This window comes from Cimex lectularius, unplaced genomic scaffold (assembly GCF_000648675.2).
Source record: "Cimex lectularius strain Harlan isolate CLEC.00 unplaced genomic scaffold, Clec_2.1 scaffold226, whole genome shotgun sequence".
NCBI lineage: Eukaryota > Metazoa > Arthropoda > Insecta > Hemiptera > Cimicidae > Cimex > Cimex lectularius.
In genome coordinates, this window is record NW_019392846.1 from 1,018,458 (window position 1) to 1,040,112 (window position 21,655).

At 34.3% G+C, this 21,655-nt stretch overlaps 1 protein-coding gene across 1 annotated transcript in view; it reads right to left on the reverse strand.

The window, feature by feature from the left end:
- LOC106666980 (monocarboxylate transporter 9) overlaps positions 1–21,655 on the reverse strand; it is a 106,061-nt gene that overhangs the window by 51,626 nt on the left and 32,780 nt on the right. The window contains exon 2 of the mRNA XM_014394549.1: positions 14,078–14,199. Coding sequence (XP_014250035.1) covers positions 14,078–14,199 — 122 coding nt within the window. The remainder of the gene's footprint in view (positions 1–14,077; positions 14,200–21,655) is intronic.

Below are 21,655 nucleotides of genomic sequence, written 5' to 3' on the forward strand. Positions count from 1 at the left end.
TCAGAAAATTGAATTAGCTACTAACTACTACTACTAGGTACTAATGATAAAAATTTATCAGGTATAATTAATTTTGAGATCATCCCTTATAAATTATAGTCTCGTCACTATATGGCCCTGGGTCTATCGATTCTTTATTTCAGTTTCAGCTCTATCATTCTAATATTAGTACTGAGGTTATCTATTTTAATATTCCTACAGCAATCCCCTATCGGAAAGAGATAGGATCGTAATCTGGGTCGTAATAAATAGCGTGTTCGTGGGGTTAAAATTGGGGTCCAGTTAACTGCTGGTCCCGCAAAACATCCTTCGGTTCATCCCCCGCAGACTATCGGATTTTCCCAGTGCTCCCTTGTGAGAGTATCCCATCACATCCTCTATCCGACTCCGGTAAACGTTCTACTCTAGCTGGGCTGGCATTTTACGATAATACCCTAGTTAGACCCGTAGAAGTTCAAGAAAGGTCTACCTCCTTCCTAGTTTTACTACCTTTCGTGGTATAAGCCTTTGCTTTGTTTCTAGGTGACATACCTGGTTGTAAATGTAGAGAACCCAGAAGCTTTTTGGACCACCTCGTCTATCGGCCTTTGTAAGTTAGTGGGCTCTTCCGACGCTTAACAAATAGGGTTCCAGGATTTAAAAAACCGCAAAATATCAATAACCAACAGCACTAATCCCTTATCGTTTTATATACCACACATACCGTCGAATTCTACTCTTTTCTAATTTATGATGTACCTTCTGGCAGATACAGTTTGGTATATGAGATTCCTCGTCCACTCCAGTGATGTAACTAGTCTGTTAAACGGACTTCTTCTTGGTTTGAACATTGGTTCACAATCACACTCTTCCATCTTTATTTTTAGCGTTTAATTCAGTAAATTTGGTTTGACTTTATTGTCCATTATAGAGCAGCATAAAGACGATCGTGTAAATAATACCTATATGGTTGAGTGGACCATACTACCTCTGGTTCATAGTGCAATACCTCCGAAGAAAATAATTTCTGATTGGCATATGTTATGGGTTAATCGGCGTCAAGTTGACCTTAAGAGGGCACTGTATTAATCCCTCTAGCTGCATGTCATACACATAATTCTAACGATTGTTCTACTTCATCGTACTGGAGGTCTTCTTTTGTCAACAATATATGATGTAACCACTGTAAGTTTTCATACTGTGATAAATTTATAACAATTCTCCAAACTAAATACTACTGAGTAGATTTCTTTTTCAAGCCTGTCGGTTGTTTCCCATCAAACTGGTCGGCCTATGATCTCTCGAACCTAATGGTGCCATGCACACTCTTCACTGGAAGTGGCGAAACATCGACTGCGTTGATCGTAAACGCCCAAACTACATTTTGTTAGTATCAAATATAAAAACAAATTAATGTACATGTATAGTAGTGAAAATCGACCGTATTCATTATTTTAATAATACAATTAATGTGTGGTGTTCAGTGACCGTTTGTTAATGATTATTTGGAGATCGTGAGATGCGGTCTGGTGTGACGCAGGTTTTAGAAAAAACATTTTCTTTATCGTGCCAACGTTTCGATCTTTACTGAGATCACCTTCATGGCGTGGGATTTATAAACATTGTTTAAATTTTACAAATACATGTAGGATGTGAAAAAGTGAATTTATACAATGTTAAAAATTTTAGTCTCAATCAAAGTATTTGTACTCACTCAATTTTTTTTTTTTTTTTGTGTAGATGAGTCATTATTCGGCAACGTGTTGAGAGTGCCAGTGAGATATTGATGTTTTATGTTTATATACGCTGGATTTTAATTCCTTTCCCTAATTATCCCTGCCTATATATAAAAGATAATCAGGCCGAACCGTACCCATTCTGTCCCATTGTCGGCTTCTTTTACCTCAAGGAAGCCGACTCCTCGTATAAAAATGTTTTCTGTCCCAATTTCCTTTCCCACCCCTTCAAAATCCAACGTATAAAAACATAAAACATCAATATCTCACTGGCACTCTCAACACGACACATCTACACAGAAAACAAACACTTTGAGTGAGTCTAAAATTTCTAATATTGTACAAATTCACTTTTCCACATCCTACATGTATTTGTATAATTTAAACAATGTTTATAAATCCCAGGCCCTTACGATGATCTCAATAAAGATTGAAACGTTCGCACGATAAATAAAATGTTTTTCTAAAACCTACGTCATACCAGAGCGCATCTCACGATCTCAAAATAATCATTATAGAATCAACATTATTTTGATGTTGATTTTGATGTTCAACTGTTTGTTTGGAATAGAAAACCCGAACCATAATACAGGTTATAAAAACAAAAACATAATTCTTTTAGATATGGTCTAATTTCATGATTCACGAGCTACGATAACCATTCATAAAATACTTCTATGGACTACTTCTAATCGTATCAATGGTGCTGATCTCGGGGAAATAAGATTGAATGATTATGTGCACGCGTAAAAATAAAGAACTTTTGCGTTTCAAGTCCTCACAAAATTGACAAAATCTAGATTGCATTAGGTAATTTAATCTTCCCGTTTTCTTTGAAATCCGTGTGTATCAGTTTGTACTTCAGTAAATTGTTAAATCGAAGTCGTTCCGTTCTAAGGCCTTGTTTACCCCAGTTGCCGTCAGATAAATTGAAAACCCGTCTTAGTCGTTGAGGCCTAATAAAATATGTAGTGGGTTCATTTGGAAGTGGGATGAGCAAAATGTCAAAATCACGACCCCAAACCAAACCGAACAATTTACCTGGGGGTTCGATAACTTTTAAATTATGCAACGTTAGATAAAATTAGACTGAACTTAACTTGAACTTATTACTTGACGAATAGAAGAACGCGTAAGCATCTATTTATAGACATAGATGCGCCAAAAATTACAGATTATAAAACGAATGTAAAAAAATCAATGATTTAAGCGTAGAATCGTGACGTTCATTGCTTATTGAGATAAGATTACAGAATAGCGATCGACACATAAACTCGCACAGACGTACGTTCAAATGAAAATGAACAGATGTTTTGTTAAATATCTCAGAACTCATGGGCCCATTCAAGGCTGAAGTCCATGAAAGAAGTACCCAGTTAAACTTGAATAACTATATATCTATCATGTAGGGTAGCCAAGCAGCCATCAAATCACTAATTTTAAACATCGATAGTTCAAAGATGGTGCTGAATTACGGAACTAATATGCAAAACCGTCACCTTCTGCTTGGTCTCAGGACATGTCGAATAGAGGGGAATAGAAGGCAACGAGAGGGCGGACATGCTTGCAAGGAAAGGGGCTGCAACACCGTTGATAGGTCTTGAGATGGCATAGGAGTTCATGCTATCTATGTGTTTCTTAGAGAAAAAGACAAAAAATGAGAAAACCGTGAAATTCACTCACCGTAAATAAACAATCCAAGAACTTTCTAGCAAATTTTGGAAGTTAATACACAACAGAATGTATCAAAGAAAGCGGAAAAACTTCGTCGTGACATGATTCTTGACAGGACACTGCAGACTGAATGGGCATCTGAAGAAGATTGGAATAACCGAAGACAGATTATGCAAGGAACCAGAGAAGACACCAGCACACCTACTAACAAACCGTGGCGCCATATTTGCCCGAAGGAGGAAGTGTTTTGGGATGTACAACCGTAGAAGAAATTCAGCTACTGAAATTTGGCCTAGTAATCAAATTTCTTGATGAACAAAGCCAAAAGTATTTATCAGTACACGAGGGATACAATAGCTCTCAAAGGGAGTAATATATTACCCCCTATATTAATTTAGACCTACATATTTAAGTTTGGTTTAGAAATCGAGTCGTTTTCCTTCATGATATCTCAAGGCCTCATATTTTGAAGTTTTAATGCAGTTGTTTCAGACAAATAGTTCTTAGGTGTTAACTTGAATGGTTAATTGTATATCTTAAAGGAAAATTTGAGCACATGCCAAAAAAACAAAACAAGCAAAAATACAAACAACAATCGACATATCTGAAATTAATCCTTTTTTAAAAAGATAGTTCCTACTTTACACAAATATTTATTTGTGTTATAATTTCCGCGTTTCGCACGTTCAAATTGAGCGCCATTAAAAAAATCAGCTGCTAATTGGAACGTCGCGTTGGCGGAGGTATCAGCGGGTTCACTTTGGCAATTCATGTCGAGAGACGTGGTTGTAGAAGTCCTTCAACCTGATGATGAGCTAAAAGGCTCGAAATCCGGATCGTTGCAAAAACCACACTCACTCCATCATTTATCATTTATATCTGAAATTAAATTTTACTTACATAAAACACAACCCCAAGCAAAATAATGTATTATGACTATTTAGTACCTGCAAAAAGGGATTTATCAAAATATTAATTCTGAAAGTGGGAAATAAACCCAAGGCATTTTCACCAGCGCTGAACAAGTTTCTGTCTAAGTTGAATAAAATAAACATAATTAACATTGTGAAGGCTGGCGTGTTTTCGTAATTGTAAATCAATGGTATGAAACTATGTTGGCTCGGGCGAAGTTCGAACGCGATCATTAGATAAAATCCGTGAATTGTAATCGATTAAGGGGTAGTTTCATACTGATATTTTTTATACAAAGGAAATGTTAATACCTTTACTATGTAAACTACATAAAAACATAAACTCAAGTGGAGTCATTAACAATCATTCTACACCAACCTTATACAAAGAGGAAAACAGCATCTCTACGACTTGATTTTTTTTCCCTTATGCATTTCATTATTTACGTATCTATTTGTCGAACAGCAAAAATACGGCATTTTGGGTCATTTTGTCATCGTGTTGAAGAAGACGGTCTCGAGGCGGTTGATGTTTTACCATAATTTCTCATGAATATAAACAATGTGCCAACGGAGCAACTAATTGAATGAATTATTCCAGCGTAGAAGATGATTTTGTCCTTTTATTACCTTGTTTCCTGTTTTTTCTTAAACGAAACCACTCTAAATAATACATTAGTTAAAATTCCGTTTTAAGCTGGGGTTTTGAAATATGAAAAACTAATTTGAATATATTCATTTAAATATATACTTCAACTTTGTTTGCACAGCTGTTATTTATTGTATAGCCGAATAAAATTACAACGGCAACCTTGGGTCACGCGTTTTATTCCGTCCGGGTCGGAAAAGTCATAGCGTTTTCTCGTAGGACAAGCTGGCATCTAACTTCGCCTTATAAAAAAAAAGTCTACGGGGCAAACACGAAGACGTTCATGCGACTATTAAACCTTCTAAAATATAGATGCACAGACATGCTACTACAATCAAGCTATCTCAAAACAACAATCTAAATTTTGTTCGGTCAGACTAAACAAAACCAGCATTTAAAACATAAATACGCAAATTATTACATTTAAACCTGTGAGAAATTATCAAGTGCCGATCAGTTTGACATATGTTCCGGCTCAGAAGATTGGCTCATTTAGATAACTAGAAGCGCAGGCAATAACAGGACACAGGAAAACCTTAACGATGCCACATTGCAGAAATTCAGTCTGTAGTGTGGACAACACGATCAAATTAATTATCATTTAATTAATGAGTACAGTTTATTAGTGCTGTCTCACCAGATATTTCACCTTACGAAGCACAGTGTTGGTTGTGCTAACGTCGAGAGAGATTAGTCTTATCAGTTGAGAGCCGTGGCGTTTGCTATTAATAAGGTTATATAAGAGAAGTAAATCGGTTTATATCCAAAGTGGTTCAGAGGTGTTAAACTTTTGAACTCGTAAAAAACATGCAGGATTATTATTATTTTTGCCTATGCATTAAGGCCTGTTCCACAGGTCTCGCTTAAAACTTTTAGTAGCTAATATCATACTAGGCAAGGGTAATAAATAATTGGCAAAGCTGAACTTGGCGAATTTAGATTATGAAGAGTGTACGGCAACACTGGATATAAAATTAAAAGAGCAAAAAAGCAACAGGAGGAAGAATTACAGTAAATTGGTTTGCTCTCTTTTACTTTGGAACTAAATTTAAAATAAGTATCACACACAAGTACACGATTATACGAGGTATGTATAAAAGGTATTTTTCATTATTTGAACACCACACTATTTAAAGTATTATTAAGCCTCCGACATTAATTAGCGACCTCGCGGTAAAATTTGACATCATCAGGAAAGACCAAGATATAATATGAAAAATAATAAGTGACACAAAAGAGAGCCATGTGGTACTTCAGATTTTTTTTTTATTTTTTTTCAATTTAAAACAACCATTGTTAATTTCCACTTGATGTTGCCGCCCATGTATTGAAACCATGATCAAACAGGCCATAAAAGCCTGGAACATTTAATTTTGACAGAAGCAAATCAAGATTGACACAATCAGATGTCTTAACAATCTCTGAATAAATTACGTCAACTTGTCTGTTATGAGTGAAAGCATTTGGTACAAAAACATATTTGAAGCAGTTGATCTGTAAGGTTGAAAATTGAGTTATATCCATCTGTGACAATCAATAAACCGGAGTTTCAAAAAGTTTAGCTACAGTAGAATGACTTATGGGTCACTCAGGTGGACAACCGGATTTTAGCAAGAGTTTATACCATTAGGTTTCCATTTGTGTGAAAATATAATACTCAATGATTTGTTGAGGAAAAAACGTGTAAAGGGATAACTAATGCGACTAGAAGAATTTTGTTTGGACCAAAACTTGTTCAATTTAACTATCATTCAAAAATTAGTTTTATATTTTTATTTAACTATTAAATTCACATATTAATAGAAATAGAAATTTTGATTCATTGTATGTGAGATATATAAGATATCTCAATAAACTCCCTTTAAGCACAGCAGGGGTAATGTTAGGAGGGAAAACATGCATACACTCATGTATATAGAATAATAATAAACTTTTATAAATTGAACAAAGTTGGTACTGTAAGACCATGTATTGTAGTACGATGGCCTACGGTCTTAAGTGGGCCTAGAAGGAGGTTTTGATTACGTTTTATGTTTATTATGTTTTTTGTGTATTGTTATGTTCTTGTGTTCGTGGTTAATATAATTCTTCTTGTTTAACACTGTTTTTCTAAACTAATTCCACCTTTTCCCAACAAAATCAGAAGTGGGATCGATACTGGAGTTGTACTTATGGATGGCATTCGTGATTTTCCTGTTGAAGAGGCATCACGCCTTGGTGTAGACGAGTTGAAGGATCGCCTTGCGGCGTTAGGACTTGTGACATCAGGCAAGAAAAAACAACTTCAAGCCAGACTACAAACTATTATGGAGAGGACAATGGCGGATCAGACGATAAAGAAGTATACCGGCAGTGACGATGATTTTTGTAGAAGGACGGTCAACGGAGATGACAGCGAAGAAGAAACAAACGTCGTCGAAGAGGTGGAAGAGGCTCCTGAGAAGAAGGTAAAAATGTTTAAGAATAAAAACGAATCGGCACAACCGATCTTTATATATAGGGATTTTGAGGGAGAAATTGATGTTTTTAATGGCCAAGACGAAATTCCGGTTGAACTTTGGATTAAAAATTTTGAAGAACATGCTAAAATGTTCGATTTGACTGGAGCCTAGTTTATGCTAAAAAGAGTTTGTCTGGACCAGCTAAACTTTTTGTTTCGAGCGAAAGAGGACTAACAAGCTGGAAATCTCTTAAAAAAGCTCTATTAGATGAATTTTCCCGAAAGTTATCAGATGCAGATGTTCTTGAATTACGAAAAAGTAGGAAACTAAAGAGAAACGAAGGGTTTTACGAGTATTTTTTGGCAATGAAGGAGCTTGCTACTTGGGGAAATATCGATGAAGCGAATTTAATTCGGTACGTGTCAGACGGCATTCCCGATAAGCCGTTTAACAAAACAATTTTCTATGGCTCGACCGATTTGCAAAATTTTAGAAAAAATCTTCAAATCTATCAATCTATAAAGAGTAAGAGCATGTCCGGATTATCGCCAGCTTTAAACGGGACAATAAAAAATGAGTGTTTTATGTCAAAGCCCCCTGACAAAACTAGGAGCCAATTGAATTGCTATAACTGTGGAAGCTTGGGCCATCGAGCAGTAGACTGTAAGAAACCAAAGAGAGAAAGGAGTAGCTACTATGAATGTGGCTCCAAGGACCACCACATAGCGTCTTTCCCAAGCAGAATGAAAAATACTTCCGGTAATAAAACTCTCAACCTAATTTTCAGGAATAAACCAAAATCCGAGGAAAGACAATCTCAGATAATTATGGAAATTGTATTTAACGATATGTCAAAGAAAATAAGTATGAATCCTAAAATGAACGCATTGCTGGATTCGGGCAGTCCAATTTCAATATTATCTGCTGACTTTGTACAGGTTGTAAACTTGGTTTTGTAAACTTACCAACACCCTTAAATGCATTCATTGGCATGTCTCGGTTAAAGGTTGTAGGTTCGTTAGAGTCCGAAATAAGTGTCCAGAATGTAAAAATAAAAATAATGTTTCATGTTATACCGGAAGGAATAACGTTTGCTGCATTATTAGGAAGAGACTTTATTTTTAATTCCAAAATTTCAATAACAATGGGCCAATTTTCGGAAGGAAAAGGCATTAAGATTGCAAAAATTGGCGGTTCTGAAACTTGTGCTGAGAATAACAGAAATTCTGAAAATGAATTGGAGAAACCAGATATTTTTGATATCGAAATTTTTAACGTTTGTAAAGATAATGACAACCTGAATATCGATTCTAGTTTGGACTACTACAGCAAACAGAAACTGATTGACACGGTTGAAAAATTTTATTTTAGCGTCCCTAGACCAGCGGAATCAAATGTAAATTACGAAATGAATATTTTTCTTTTTCATAACCAGCCGTCTTCTTTAATGCAAGTGGATGTCAATCAACGAAAAGACAGTTGCGAAAGAAATCACTGACGACTTGCTTAAGTCTGGTGTTATCAGACCTAGCACTTCAGAGTACAGTAGCCCCGTTGTCATGGTCAAGAAAAAGAATGGAGAATATCGAATGTGTATGGATTATCTGGAACTCAATAAAATTGCCGTTAGTTGACGATCAACTTGATTCTCTCAAAGATAAAGAATATTTCACCCTTTTGGACCTAAAAAATGGGTACTACCATGTTAAAATGCACCTAGACTCGATGAAATACACTTCTGTCCTACCGTTTGGTCGGTTTGAGTTTACAAAAATGCCGTTTGGACTCTGTAACGGGCCAGCGCAGTTCCAGCGCTTCCTTTCATCAATTTTTAAACCTCTAATAGATAAAAGTGAGATACTTTTGTATTTTAATAGTATTTTAATTGCAACTAAAACAATTGGAGACAATTTGCATATCTTAGAGACAGTTTTACGACTCCTCGTCGATAATAAATTAGAACTAAGAATGGACAAATGTATTTTTTTTTTTTTTTTTTTTTTTTTTACAAAAGGCAATTATTTATTTAGGACACCATGTGAATAAAGATGAAATAAGACCGAATCCGGAAAATGTTAAAACAATTAATTCACTACTTTTGTGGTCCGCTTGACCAATTAATAACTGACAATTAATTAAGGTTTTTGGTTGAGATGAAAAAAAGTTAATGGCACGAGAGGGATTCGAACCCACGACCTTCGGCTAGATACGCCGCTGCTCTACCNTTTGAAAAATGGCAAAAGGAGGGAAAACTCAAAAAGAGCAGCGGCGTATCTAGCCGAAGGTCGTGGGTTCGAATCCCTCTCGTGCCATTAACTTTTTTTCATCTCAACCAAAAACCTTAATTAATTGTCAGTTAATACAATTATAAATTATCCAGTTCCTACGAACGTTCACGATGTTCAGCGATTCTTAGGCCTTACCTCATATTTTAGACGATTTGTTTGTGGATTTTCCGAAATTGCTGCACCAATTTATGCCCTACTCAAGAAGGACGTCGCATTTAGATTCGGTGATGAAGAAATGAAGGCGTTCGATTTGCTCAAGCAAAAACTCTCCGAAAGACCAGTTCTCGCAATTTATAATCCTGCACTTGCAAGCTCTCAAGGGTTTGGTGCTGTACTTATGCAAAAACAAAAGGAAGATGGTAAATTTCATCCTGTATTTTATTTCAGTCGAAGGACGACTAAGGAAGAGACAATGTTTCACAGTTTTGAACTCGCGACATTAGCTATTAAATACGCTTTGGATCGTACAAGGCATTGAATTTAAAGTTATAACCGATTGTAACGCACTAAAATAAACACTGGCAAAGAAAGATGTAAACCCGAGAATAGCCAGGTGGCTCTTTGATTTCCAAAACTTCAACTTCGAAATTGAGCATCGTGGATCGGAACGAATGAAGCATATAGATGCATTAAGTCGAAGTGTATTGATGATAATTGAAAATGAACTAGACGTTGCTTTGCAAGTTAGGCAACTCGCAGATCCAGAAATTTCGAAAATTCGAGATTACTTGGAAAATCAAGAGGATTCCTTTTATGAACTACGAAACGGCCTCGTATATAGTAAACTGCAAGGTGATCAACTTCGATTTTATATTCCGAAAGATCTCGTTATGTCAATTATTAGAACCTATCATGATGAAATGGGTCACATGGGTGTTGCTAAAACTATTGATATGATTAGCAGACTCTACTGGTTTCCCAAGATGAAGACAGAAATAAAAAATTACATAGGCAATTGCCTTAAATGCATTCATTTTTCGCCTAAGTCGGGAAAGCAGGAAGGATTCCTCCATTCGATACCTAAGGAGTGAGTTCCGTTTGATACGATCCACATCGATCATTATGGGCCAATTTCAATAACTTTTCGAACGCATAAAAACATTTTAGTTGTTATTGATGCGTTTACTAAATTTATTCGATTATACCCTTGTCGTACGGTAACGACTGCAGAAGTAATCACGCATCTTACTGACTATTTCAGAGCATACAGCCCGCCAAGAAGGATTATATCAGACAGGGGATCATTCTTTACATCGACGGGGTTCACGAATTTTTAAGGGACCATAACGTTACACCAGTATTGCCTATATATTCNTGGGTCACATGGGTGTTGCTAAAACTATTGATATGATTAGCAGACTCTACTGGTTTCCCAAGATGAAGACAGAAATAAAAAATTACATAGGCAATTGCCTTATATGCATTCATTTTTCGCCTAAGTCGAAGCAGGAAGGATTCCTCCATTCGATACCTAAGGAATGCGTTCCGTTTGATACAATCCACATCGATCATTATGGGCCAATTTCAACAACTTTTCGAAAGCATAAATACATTTTAGTTGTTATTGATGCGTTTACTAAATTTGTTCGATTATACCCTTGCCGTACGGTAACGACTGCAGAAGTTATCATTCATCTTACTGACTATTTCAGAGCATACAGCCCGCCAAGAAAGATTATATCTGACAGAGGATCATGCTTTACATCGGCTGAGTTCACGAATTTTTTAAGGGACCATAACGTTACACCAGTATTGACGGGTACATCCACGCCTCGTGCAAATGGCGTCGAGAGTGTGAACAGAGTGTTGACGGCCATGTTAGGAAAACTTAACGGCGCAAATGACTGGGATTTGAAACTGAGCAAGGTAGAATATTCACTGAACAATGTTCAACACAACTCCACGAAATCAACACCGTTTAAACTGCTTTTTGGAGTAGATCAGGCCCGCTCACCTTTAGATGGTCTTGGGCCAATCGTGCAAGAACTAGCAGAATGCATCGAAAACACAAGAGATCTAGATGTCCAAGAGAAAAGCAGCCAATCAATAAAAAGAAGGAGATTTGGTTGTCATTACTGACCGCGACAATTGTCCTGGTGTAAATACAAAGTTATCACCGAAATTTAAGGGACCCTATAAAATTAAACATATATTATCAAACGATAGATTTGTTATAAGTGAAGTTAATGGTTTTCAAGTTGGACGTAATCATATGAGGGCATCCATTCACCAGACCACATTAAGCCTTATGTAAATAAATGATAATAATAATACATGTTAAAAAGTTTTTTATTTTAGATTATTTTAGTTAATGTTTTGAGTTATGTTAGTTTGTACTTTTTCATCTTACGTTTGTTTATGTTATATGGAAACCATTATACTCTTCGTTACTTATGTTATACTTATGTTTAATTTTGTTCTGTATTATGTGATTGTCGAAGTATACATGTATGGTAAAGTCAAGGTTGACTTTTATGTCAGAATGGCCGAATGTAAGACCATGTATTGTAGTACGATGGCCTACGGATGTCTTAAGAAGGAGGTTTTAATTACGTTTTTTGTTTATGTTTTTTGTGTATTGTTATGTTCTTGTGTTCGTGGTTAATATAGTTGTTCTTGTTTAACACTGTTTTTCTAAACTAATTCCACCTTTTCCCAACAGTACAGATGGCATAGTACAACAAACAAGTAGTTTTAAAAACTGGTTACATCCAGGAACTGATATAGAGGTTGACCTTTGTGAGGATGACGTTCTACAGTATGAGATACATGCAGATGGAAGTAAAACAAAAGAAAAAACACTATTGAACTAAGTAATGTCTTAATTAAATAAAACATTTTCTTATAAAGTATGTTTTTTAGAACATGGACATTTTGGAGACTGATTTGTCTTTTTAAATGTTTTGGTTTTGGCTAAAAAAAATCGTTTTTAAAAGGTAAATTCGTTTAAAAATTGATCTGGGCGTTCGGAAATTTATACCCATTGTCAGCTTCTTACATTTTTGGAAAAATGTTCAATATACATAGTTTCTTTTAGAGATTTGTCAAAAATTTCCATGTTCTAAAAATCTTATTAAAAAAATTCTTCCAAAAAACGATATACCTTGAAAAATATAATATGTGAAAGAAACATATCAACAACTCACAACGAATAATAACATCTTGCTGAAAATGCAAAATAGGCATTATCAAGAAATATAAGATTCTGATGATGGGTGTAAAATTTCCGAAACGGAAAAATCCACACCCCTTCAATTTTAACAAAAAAATGTTGAAAAGTCAAATTAGCTTCAAAAATCTCCATGCTCTAAAAAATATACTTTTGTAAGAAAATATCTATTTCATTTGTTTTCTTTTCTTTTTTTTGCCTTATGATCTATGCATATTAACCATGGTGACGAATTCTTGTATATGTGTTCATATTGGGGGGGGTTATAGTGAAAAAAGGGCCAGAGGCGACGGTAGGAATCGAACCCACGACTGCGGCGTCTATGAGCCGAGAGTCTCTCACGCTAACCACTCGGCTACCGCGGTCCCCATATTTCATCTTGACAGTTTAAAAAATTATTAAGAAAAATAAAATCCTGATGATGGATGTAAAATTCCCGAAACGTCAAAACCCAGATCCCCTAAATTTTAACAAAAAAATTTTTAAAAATTCAAATTAGCCTCAAAAATTTCCATGCTCTAAAAAATACACTTTTGTAAAAAAAATACTTATTTCATGTTGACAGTTTTGTTTTACTTACTTAAGTCATTACGAAGTTTAATAATGTTCCATATTAACTGTTCATTTTATTTCGTTAGATTTTCTTATTTTGATTATTAATACTTTTGTATATGTTCATATTATTTTCCTTGCTAAGATAATAATTTGAATTGTAACAAACTAATATTTTCACACTCAACTCCCAATTTGGTTTATATTTTGATTCTTAATTTAAAGAACTGTTTACTCTATTTGTATCATACGCTTATATTTTATGTGAAATTTATTTAGTAAATAAATTCCCTCAATTTAATTTAAAATTTTCAATTGAAACATTCAAAATGAAATTAAAGCAAAATAATACAATACTAATAGAAAATATATGTATTATACAGTATTTTTACACATATTTATACTCTGTTTCTATGCAGTACTTGTTACTGGTTCATTCAATTTTAAAAATTGAAAAATTCTATTTTCGGTGACTTATTTATAATTTGACGATATTTTTGTTTGAATAATATTAAGTTATTTATAGGTCTATAAGTTGGTCGTTTAACGACTAGTTTAATTAAACCCCATTGTAAGTATGCAGGGTAAAACAGTTACAGTCAACCCACGTGGTTTATATGTATATATAAAAAAAACATCTCCTTTGACCCTGGGGTTGAGAAAGAGGGACGGACTCACCGAATACGTGTATCATGAAGGATCCAAAGACGACGAACCACCCCCATCCTCCGTCCGGTGGTTTGGCGAGGGCGGAACTCGTTCTCGGCGCACCTCCCATGCTGTACTGGAAGTTGGACTGCCTGCGAAAAGCGAGACAAGGTTAGTCGCGCCGTCCCCACCACGTGGTTGTTGGAGGGGCGGCTACACGTGACAAACTGACGGTAGAGTTTTTTTCTCCTTGATATTCCTCTTATCATTGACTTTATTACGAAATTACCATTGAAATTTTATCATACATTCAAAAGGCAACGTTATTTAATTGAAACAACAAATAAAAATTGTTGACAACAAATACAATTATACAAACACTTATTGTTCTCATACTCAAACTTTCTTTGAACAGATCTTAAAGCAATTTATGCTTTTACCCACTATCGTTTACAAAAAGTAGAACTACGAAACAGCCTATACGGTAGGTTAAAAAAATCATTCATACATAGACAGAGGTTATGTGTTCCAATAGGACCCAATTACGTTCATACTGACGGTATGTGCGGCAAACGCTTTTTAATGAGGGCAAATTTGAAAAAAAAAATACACGTATTTTATCTATATACAGTTTTTGATGTCATTTATTTTGGCTAATACAGATTAATTTTTTCTCAATAATTAATAATACAACAATCAAATCCCCCCCCCAAACGGGACTCTATGACGTACACACACAGGGTGACCGACGATATGAGCTGCAACCACTTTTTTTTTTTAATTGAGGGCACATTTGAAAAAACACACGTATTTTATGGTTTTTGATGTATTTTATTTTATCTAATACAGATTGTTTGTTTTTTCTCTGTGTAATACTGAATACACGACATACACAACCAACATTTTTTCCCCAATTGGGACCCTATTCTATAACGTACATAAAGACAAAGTGACTGATGTTAGAGCTCCAACAACTTTGTTTAATGAGGGCAAATTTGAAAAAAATACATGTATTTTATGGTTTTTGATGTAGTTTATTTTTGCTAATACAGATTGTTTTTTTCTTCTGTATGAGACAAAATACACGAATTTTTCCTCAATTGGGACCCTCTTACGTACGTACAGACGAAGTGACCAATGTTAGAGCTCCAACAAGCTTTTTTAATGAGGGCAAATTTGAAAAAAATATATGGATTGTATGGTTTTGGTGTACTTTATTTTGGCTAATACAGATTAATTTTTTCTCTCAATAATTAATAATACAACAATCAAATCCCCCCCCCCCAAACGGTACTCTACTACGTACACACAGACGAGGTGACCGACGATATGAGCTATAACCACTTTTTTTTTAAATTGAGAACACATTTAAAAAAAATACACGTATTTGATCGTTTTTGATGTAATTTATTTTGGCTAATACAGATTGATTTTTTTCTCAATAATTCATAATACAACAATCAAATTTTTCCCCTCAAACGGGACTCTATTACGTACACACAGACAGGGTGACCGACGATATGAGGTGCAACCACTTTTTTAATGAGGGCAAATTTGAAAAAATGCATGTATTTTATGGTTTTTGATGTAATTTATTTTGGCTAATACAGATTGATATTTTTTCCCTCAATAATTCATAATACAACGACCAACTTTGTTCCCCCAAACGGGACTATTACGTACATACAGACAGGGTGACCGACGATATGTCCTGCAACCACTTTTTTTTAATTGAGGGCACATTTGAAAAAAAATAAACGTATTTTATGTTTTTTGATGTATTTTATTTTATCTAATACTGATTGTTTGTTTTTTCTCTGTGTAATACTGAATACACAACATACACAACCAACATTTTTTCCCCAATTGGGACCCTATTCTATAACGTACATAGAGACAAAGTGACTGATGTTAGAGCTCCAACAACTTTGTTTAATGAGGGCAAATTTGAAAAAAATACAAGTATTTTATGGTTTTTGATGTAATTTATTTTGGTTAATGCAGATTGATTTTTTTTCTCGATAATTCATAATACAACAACCAAATTATTCCCTTCAAACGGGACTCTATTACGTACGTACAGACAGGGTGACCGACGGTACGTGCCCCAACCACTTTTTTAATGAGGGCAAATTTGAAAAAAAATTCACGTATTTTATGGTTTTTGTTGTAGTTTATTTTTGATAATAGAGATTGTTTTTTTTTTCCTCTGTATGAGACAAAATACACGAACCAACATTTTTTCCTCAATTGGGACCCTATTACGTACGTACAGACGAAGTGACCAATGTTGGAGCTCCAACAACCATTTTTAATGAGGGCAAATTTGAAAAAAATACATGTATTTTATGGTTTTGGTGTACTTTATTTTGGCTAATACAGACTTTTTTCTCTGTATGAGAAAGAAAGCAGCAACCAATATTTTGTCACCAATTAGAACCCAATTACGTACGTACAAAGTGACAGATGTTAGAGCTCCAACAACTTTTTGTAATGAAGGCAAATTTGAAAAAAATACATGTATTTTATAGTTTTTGACGTAGTTTATTTTGGCTAATACAGATTGTTCTTTTTTTCTCTGTATGGGACAGAATACACCAACCAACTTTTTCCCAACTGGGACCCTATTACGTACGTACAGACAAAGTAACCGATGTTAAAAATACTTGTATTTTATGGTTTTGGTGTACTTTATTTTTGCTAATACAAATTAATTTTTTTCTCTGAATAATACAGAATAAACCAACCAATTTTTCCCCTCAAACGGGGCCCTATTATGTACGTACAGACAGGGTTACCAACGAACGTTGTATGTTCCATCCACTTTTTTAAGGAGGCAAATTTGAAAAAATAGGTACGCATTTTATGGTTTCTGGTGTATTTTCATTCCGCTCATACAGATTGATTTTTGTCTAGTGTTTAACCTACTGAAAATATCAAAAAAATAATTTTGTTAAATCGGCCATGTTTTTCAAAATGAGTTTTCAATATTGTGCGTAAAATAAATCATTGATATATAACCACATCTTAAAAATGTCTCAATCTCAAAAACATTACAAAAAATTGTATGCAACATCATTAGAACCATGTTGAGAATGACTGTTGTTGGTTTTAACCCGAGGGATAATTATTACGTTTTTTTTCCAACTTTTATTACAGAACTACCGACAACTCATTTATCTACAGCAAAAGAAGCTGTCGATAAATTAGTTGATTATTTTTTAAATTTACGTTATTATTTTACTTATTAATGTATTTTTGTTGGTTGTTTAGAAATAATAGTTTTAATGTTGTAGTTTGTCACACAAAAATTAGATATTGAGAAATTTTTAAGAACGTTTTCAGATATTTTTAATATCTTGTATCTTGTGAAGTAGGGGAGCAACTTATTTTTCACACAAAGTTGGGAATACATTTTGAAATGTATATCTGATTAAAAAATCCCCCTTTTTTATGTGTTAAGGAGACTAAACCCTATCCAAAATGTTGAAAAACTTAATAAATATCCTTTTTTTTTAAAAGTTGGTTGATTTTTTCTGGAATATTTTAACACAAAAATCAATTTGCATTAGCCAAATTACAATACATAATAAATTATGAAATGTATTTTTTTTTAATTTGCCTTAAAAAAAAGTGGGCGAGCACATACCCTCGGTCGTTCTGTATGTATTTTCTTTTTGATTTTCTTCTTTAATTTTATGTTATAACTAAAACCTCCTTTGGACAATATATTGGACAATTCAACAATACGTTGAATATAATCTGTTAAATGATCTAAATCTTTTAAATAATTATTAGGTGTTGGATTAAAAAACAAAAAAATGATATTTTCATGTACCAAACAATTATTGATGCATAGGAAACTACGAAAGACTAACATTTTTTGTAACTTGCAGTACAATACAAATATCTTCAATTCGGTAACATGTAACAATGAGGTAGGAAATCCAGCTTTTTCCGTCCAATTAATTTTTAAATTTCAAATTAACCTTTTTTTAATAAATAAAAAAATTAATTACAATCCAATTGAAATGTTATATACATTTAAATATAAAATCAAATGTTTCGTCTATAATAATTTCGAGTTAAAAAAAATTAAGCTTTTATATAAAATAGTAAAATAACATGAACGTTAATTACAATATTACAATTAATTAAGGTTATTAGTTGAGATAAAAAAAGTCAGTGGCAAGAGCGGGATTCGAACCCACGATCTTCGGCTAGATACGTCGCTGCTCTACCACTTGAGCTACCGCGACCTCGATCCACTCGGACACCAACTTCCTATCTCAACCCCACCTTTTAAATTTTCCCTCCTTTTTGCCATTTTTTTGGCTCGTGCCATTGACTTTTTTATCTCAACTAATAACCGTAATTAATTGTAACATATTAATTAGTCAAGCGGACCACGAAATTAGTGAAGTTAATTAACGAATTTAATTAACGAAATTAAAAGTAAAAATTATATGAAATCAAATATTAAAATAAGTAATTCTTCCGTTAAAAAGTTCTTAACAAAAATTAGAATATAAAGGGAAGTATAACTTTATCACCCCCTATTTTATTACTCCTTTTTTTTAACCGTACTGTTAACTGTGTTATTGAACCATTAACAATTAATAGAACCATCAAGTAAAATATTGAATAAAAAAATTGATTATTGGTTGAAGAAGTTGGAAAGTTTGTTTTACCGAAAAACAATGTTCTCGTAAAGCTTTTAGAGAACGGTTGCTCCAATTTCAGTACTTTTTGTATCGTTGAATGCAGGGCCGAAACACTTCAAAGAATGTACATTGATTTTGCTATTTAATTTAATAGTTCAGCCTTTATTTGTATCCCGCTATCCTAGAGAGATAGATCAAGAGACACTAGACAAAAATTAAGTTTGTGTCCCGACAATAAAACAATTAGGACAGAACAGAAATAAAATTTACCTTGTATATTACAGTTTTATTTGTACATTTCTTTAACCATTATATAATAGAATAATTCTTTATTTTAATATTTAATTTTAAATAAATAGTTTGCGTTTTCCCAATTTCATGCCATGCCTGCCGCCTTTCTTCGAGTATCCAAGAAGCGTACTATTGTTTTAAACATGGTTTTTGAACTTCTCTGACAAATAATATGTTCACACGTTGATCGTCCATTTTGAAAATCACCCGAAACTACGCAACTTCAGTCACTAGTGACTTTGCAACCCAGTTGTCTGAAACTCAGTAGTAACGCGCCACGAATCAGTAGCATCATCTGCGGTGTCTATTCAGTTACATTGGAAGTGACTCAATGCGGACTGAGGCCCTAATCAGTTTTTTAGTAGCTCCGTGTCACGGCCTCAGTGTTTTCGTCTCACCTTCTGGGAGTTTGGTTAATTATGGAGGAGTATGTCCACATACCTTTGATTACTAATTGAGATACTCCTTTAGCATTCATCCAATCTCACACCATACACTGCCTCCTTCTTGCTTCACACCCATGTTTTATTTTCAAAGTCTAATTCCAGGTTCGGTTGCCTTCAAACAAATACGCGACCATCAGATCCAAATATATTGGGTTGTCCGGAAAATAATGCAGGATTTTGGTATTAAACAAAAAAAAAGAAACTAGTTACTTTAAAGCAATGTTCTTTAATCAAAATAATTTCCCATNTAATCCTGTAAACGTAAACAGAATATTTTATATAGATTTTTTTTAATGAAAACTTAAAATCCTGCATTATTTTCCGGACAACCCAATATTAAAATTGCTTTTATCTGAGTAGATAATATTTTTCCGGAAGTAGAAGGACTTATCGACGTGTACTCCAGCAAAATAATACCTTTTTCTCTGTTTTTATTTTTCACATCGAGTGAGGTTCCTCAGACTCCGTTACCAGTTAAAACATATCCCACACACCTACTATCTCATGTTGAAGTCCTCTCTGATCGATGATTTCAACATTTTTTCACCCATACGCCACTCAAAAAGTTGGCGTTCCACTAGGAAATATCCTAGGCCCAAACCTCTACACCATCTACACTGCAGACACTACAATACACATCCAAACACATAACTCACAACCAACGAGGACGACACCGCAATTCTATTTATACACTCCAATCCTATCCTAGCCACAGAAGCAATCCAACAGCATCTGGACTTCATTGCCGCCTGGTGCACTTGGAGGCATATCAGATTGAACGAGCAAAAAACAACCAAGAAGTTACATTTACGATTGAACGTCAGAATTGCCACCAGTGCACATAAAAAACAAGGCAATAACTCCGTCCAACCTAGTCCAATACCTTTGGCTTTTCTTAGGCAGCAGATTTACATACCCACATGCAAAATTAAAAGGTCAAGAACGTAAAAAAATATATAGACTACTCTAACCGATATCAACGTTGAGCATACTTAACAAACTAACCGCCTACAAAACACTCATCAGAACGATTTGGATTTAAGGAGTCGAAGTGTGGGGCTCGGCCAAAACCTCCAGCATCCAGCGAATTCAATACTTTCAATTCAAAGTCCTCCGCTGAATCCTATTATTCCATTCTGCGTAACCAATCAAATGATCTGTAAAGATCTTGAAATCTCATTCGTGAAGAATCTGATCCGAACTCGCTTTCTCAATTTCCACTCTAAACTATCCATCATAACCCTCTAGCTTCACCTCTTTCTTCCACATCCCACCTTTATAATCCTCTACGCCGTTTAAAACGACGATGGCCTCGTGACCTCTTATCTTAACTCTCCAAACTAAATAAAAGAGAGTTCCAACCCTCCAGGTTTCTCTCCCCACTGCCCTGGGACTGACAGATCTTTCAGATTCGTATATAACTATACTATTTGCTCAATATAATTTTTTTATATAGGTAAATATACAAAATATTGATATGGGCTTTTTTACAGGTATTCCGGCTTTGCATCCCGCTTCATGTCTAACAATTTCACGCGCTTGTCTCCTCGAAACCTTCCCTCGTCTTCGGGATCATTTTCATTATATTTAGAAATCAACTGTTCTCAAGTTATTCGTAAAAAGCTTTATCCGAACATTGTTTTTCGATAAAACGAATTCTCCAACTGCTTCAACCAAGAACCAATTTATTTATATATCATATTAATTGATGGTTAGACTAATTGCTAATACTTCAATAATATGATTAATAAAAAGTAATTTCAGTTTTTGTTAATAAAGTTTTTAACTGCAGAATTATTTATTTTAATATTTAATTGTATATTTACAATTTAATTGTATTTGTAATCAATAATTCCATTAGATTTCGTAGTCCGATTGACTTCTTTCAATTAATTAATCTTTATGTAAGGTATTGGTTGAGAAAAAAAGTCAGTGTCACTATCGGAATTCGAACCCACGACGTTCGTCTAAATACGCGGCAGCTTTACCACTTGAGCTATCATGACTTCAATCCACTCGGACACTAACTTCCCACCTCAACCCAAGCCGAAGGTCGTGGGTTCGAATCCCGATCGTGACACTGACTTTTTTATCTCCACCAATACTTTACATAAAGATCAATTAATTGTAATTAATGTTCATATGGTATTTTATATAATAGCCTAACATTTATATATTTTTAAGTCTCAAAATTATTATAAACGGAT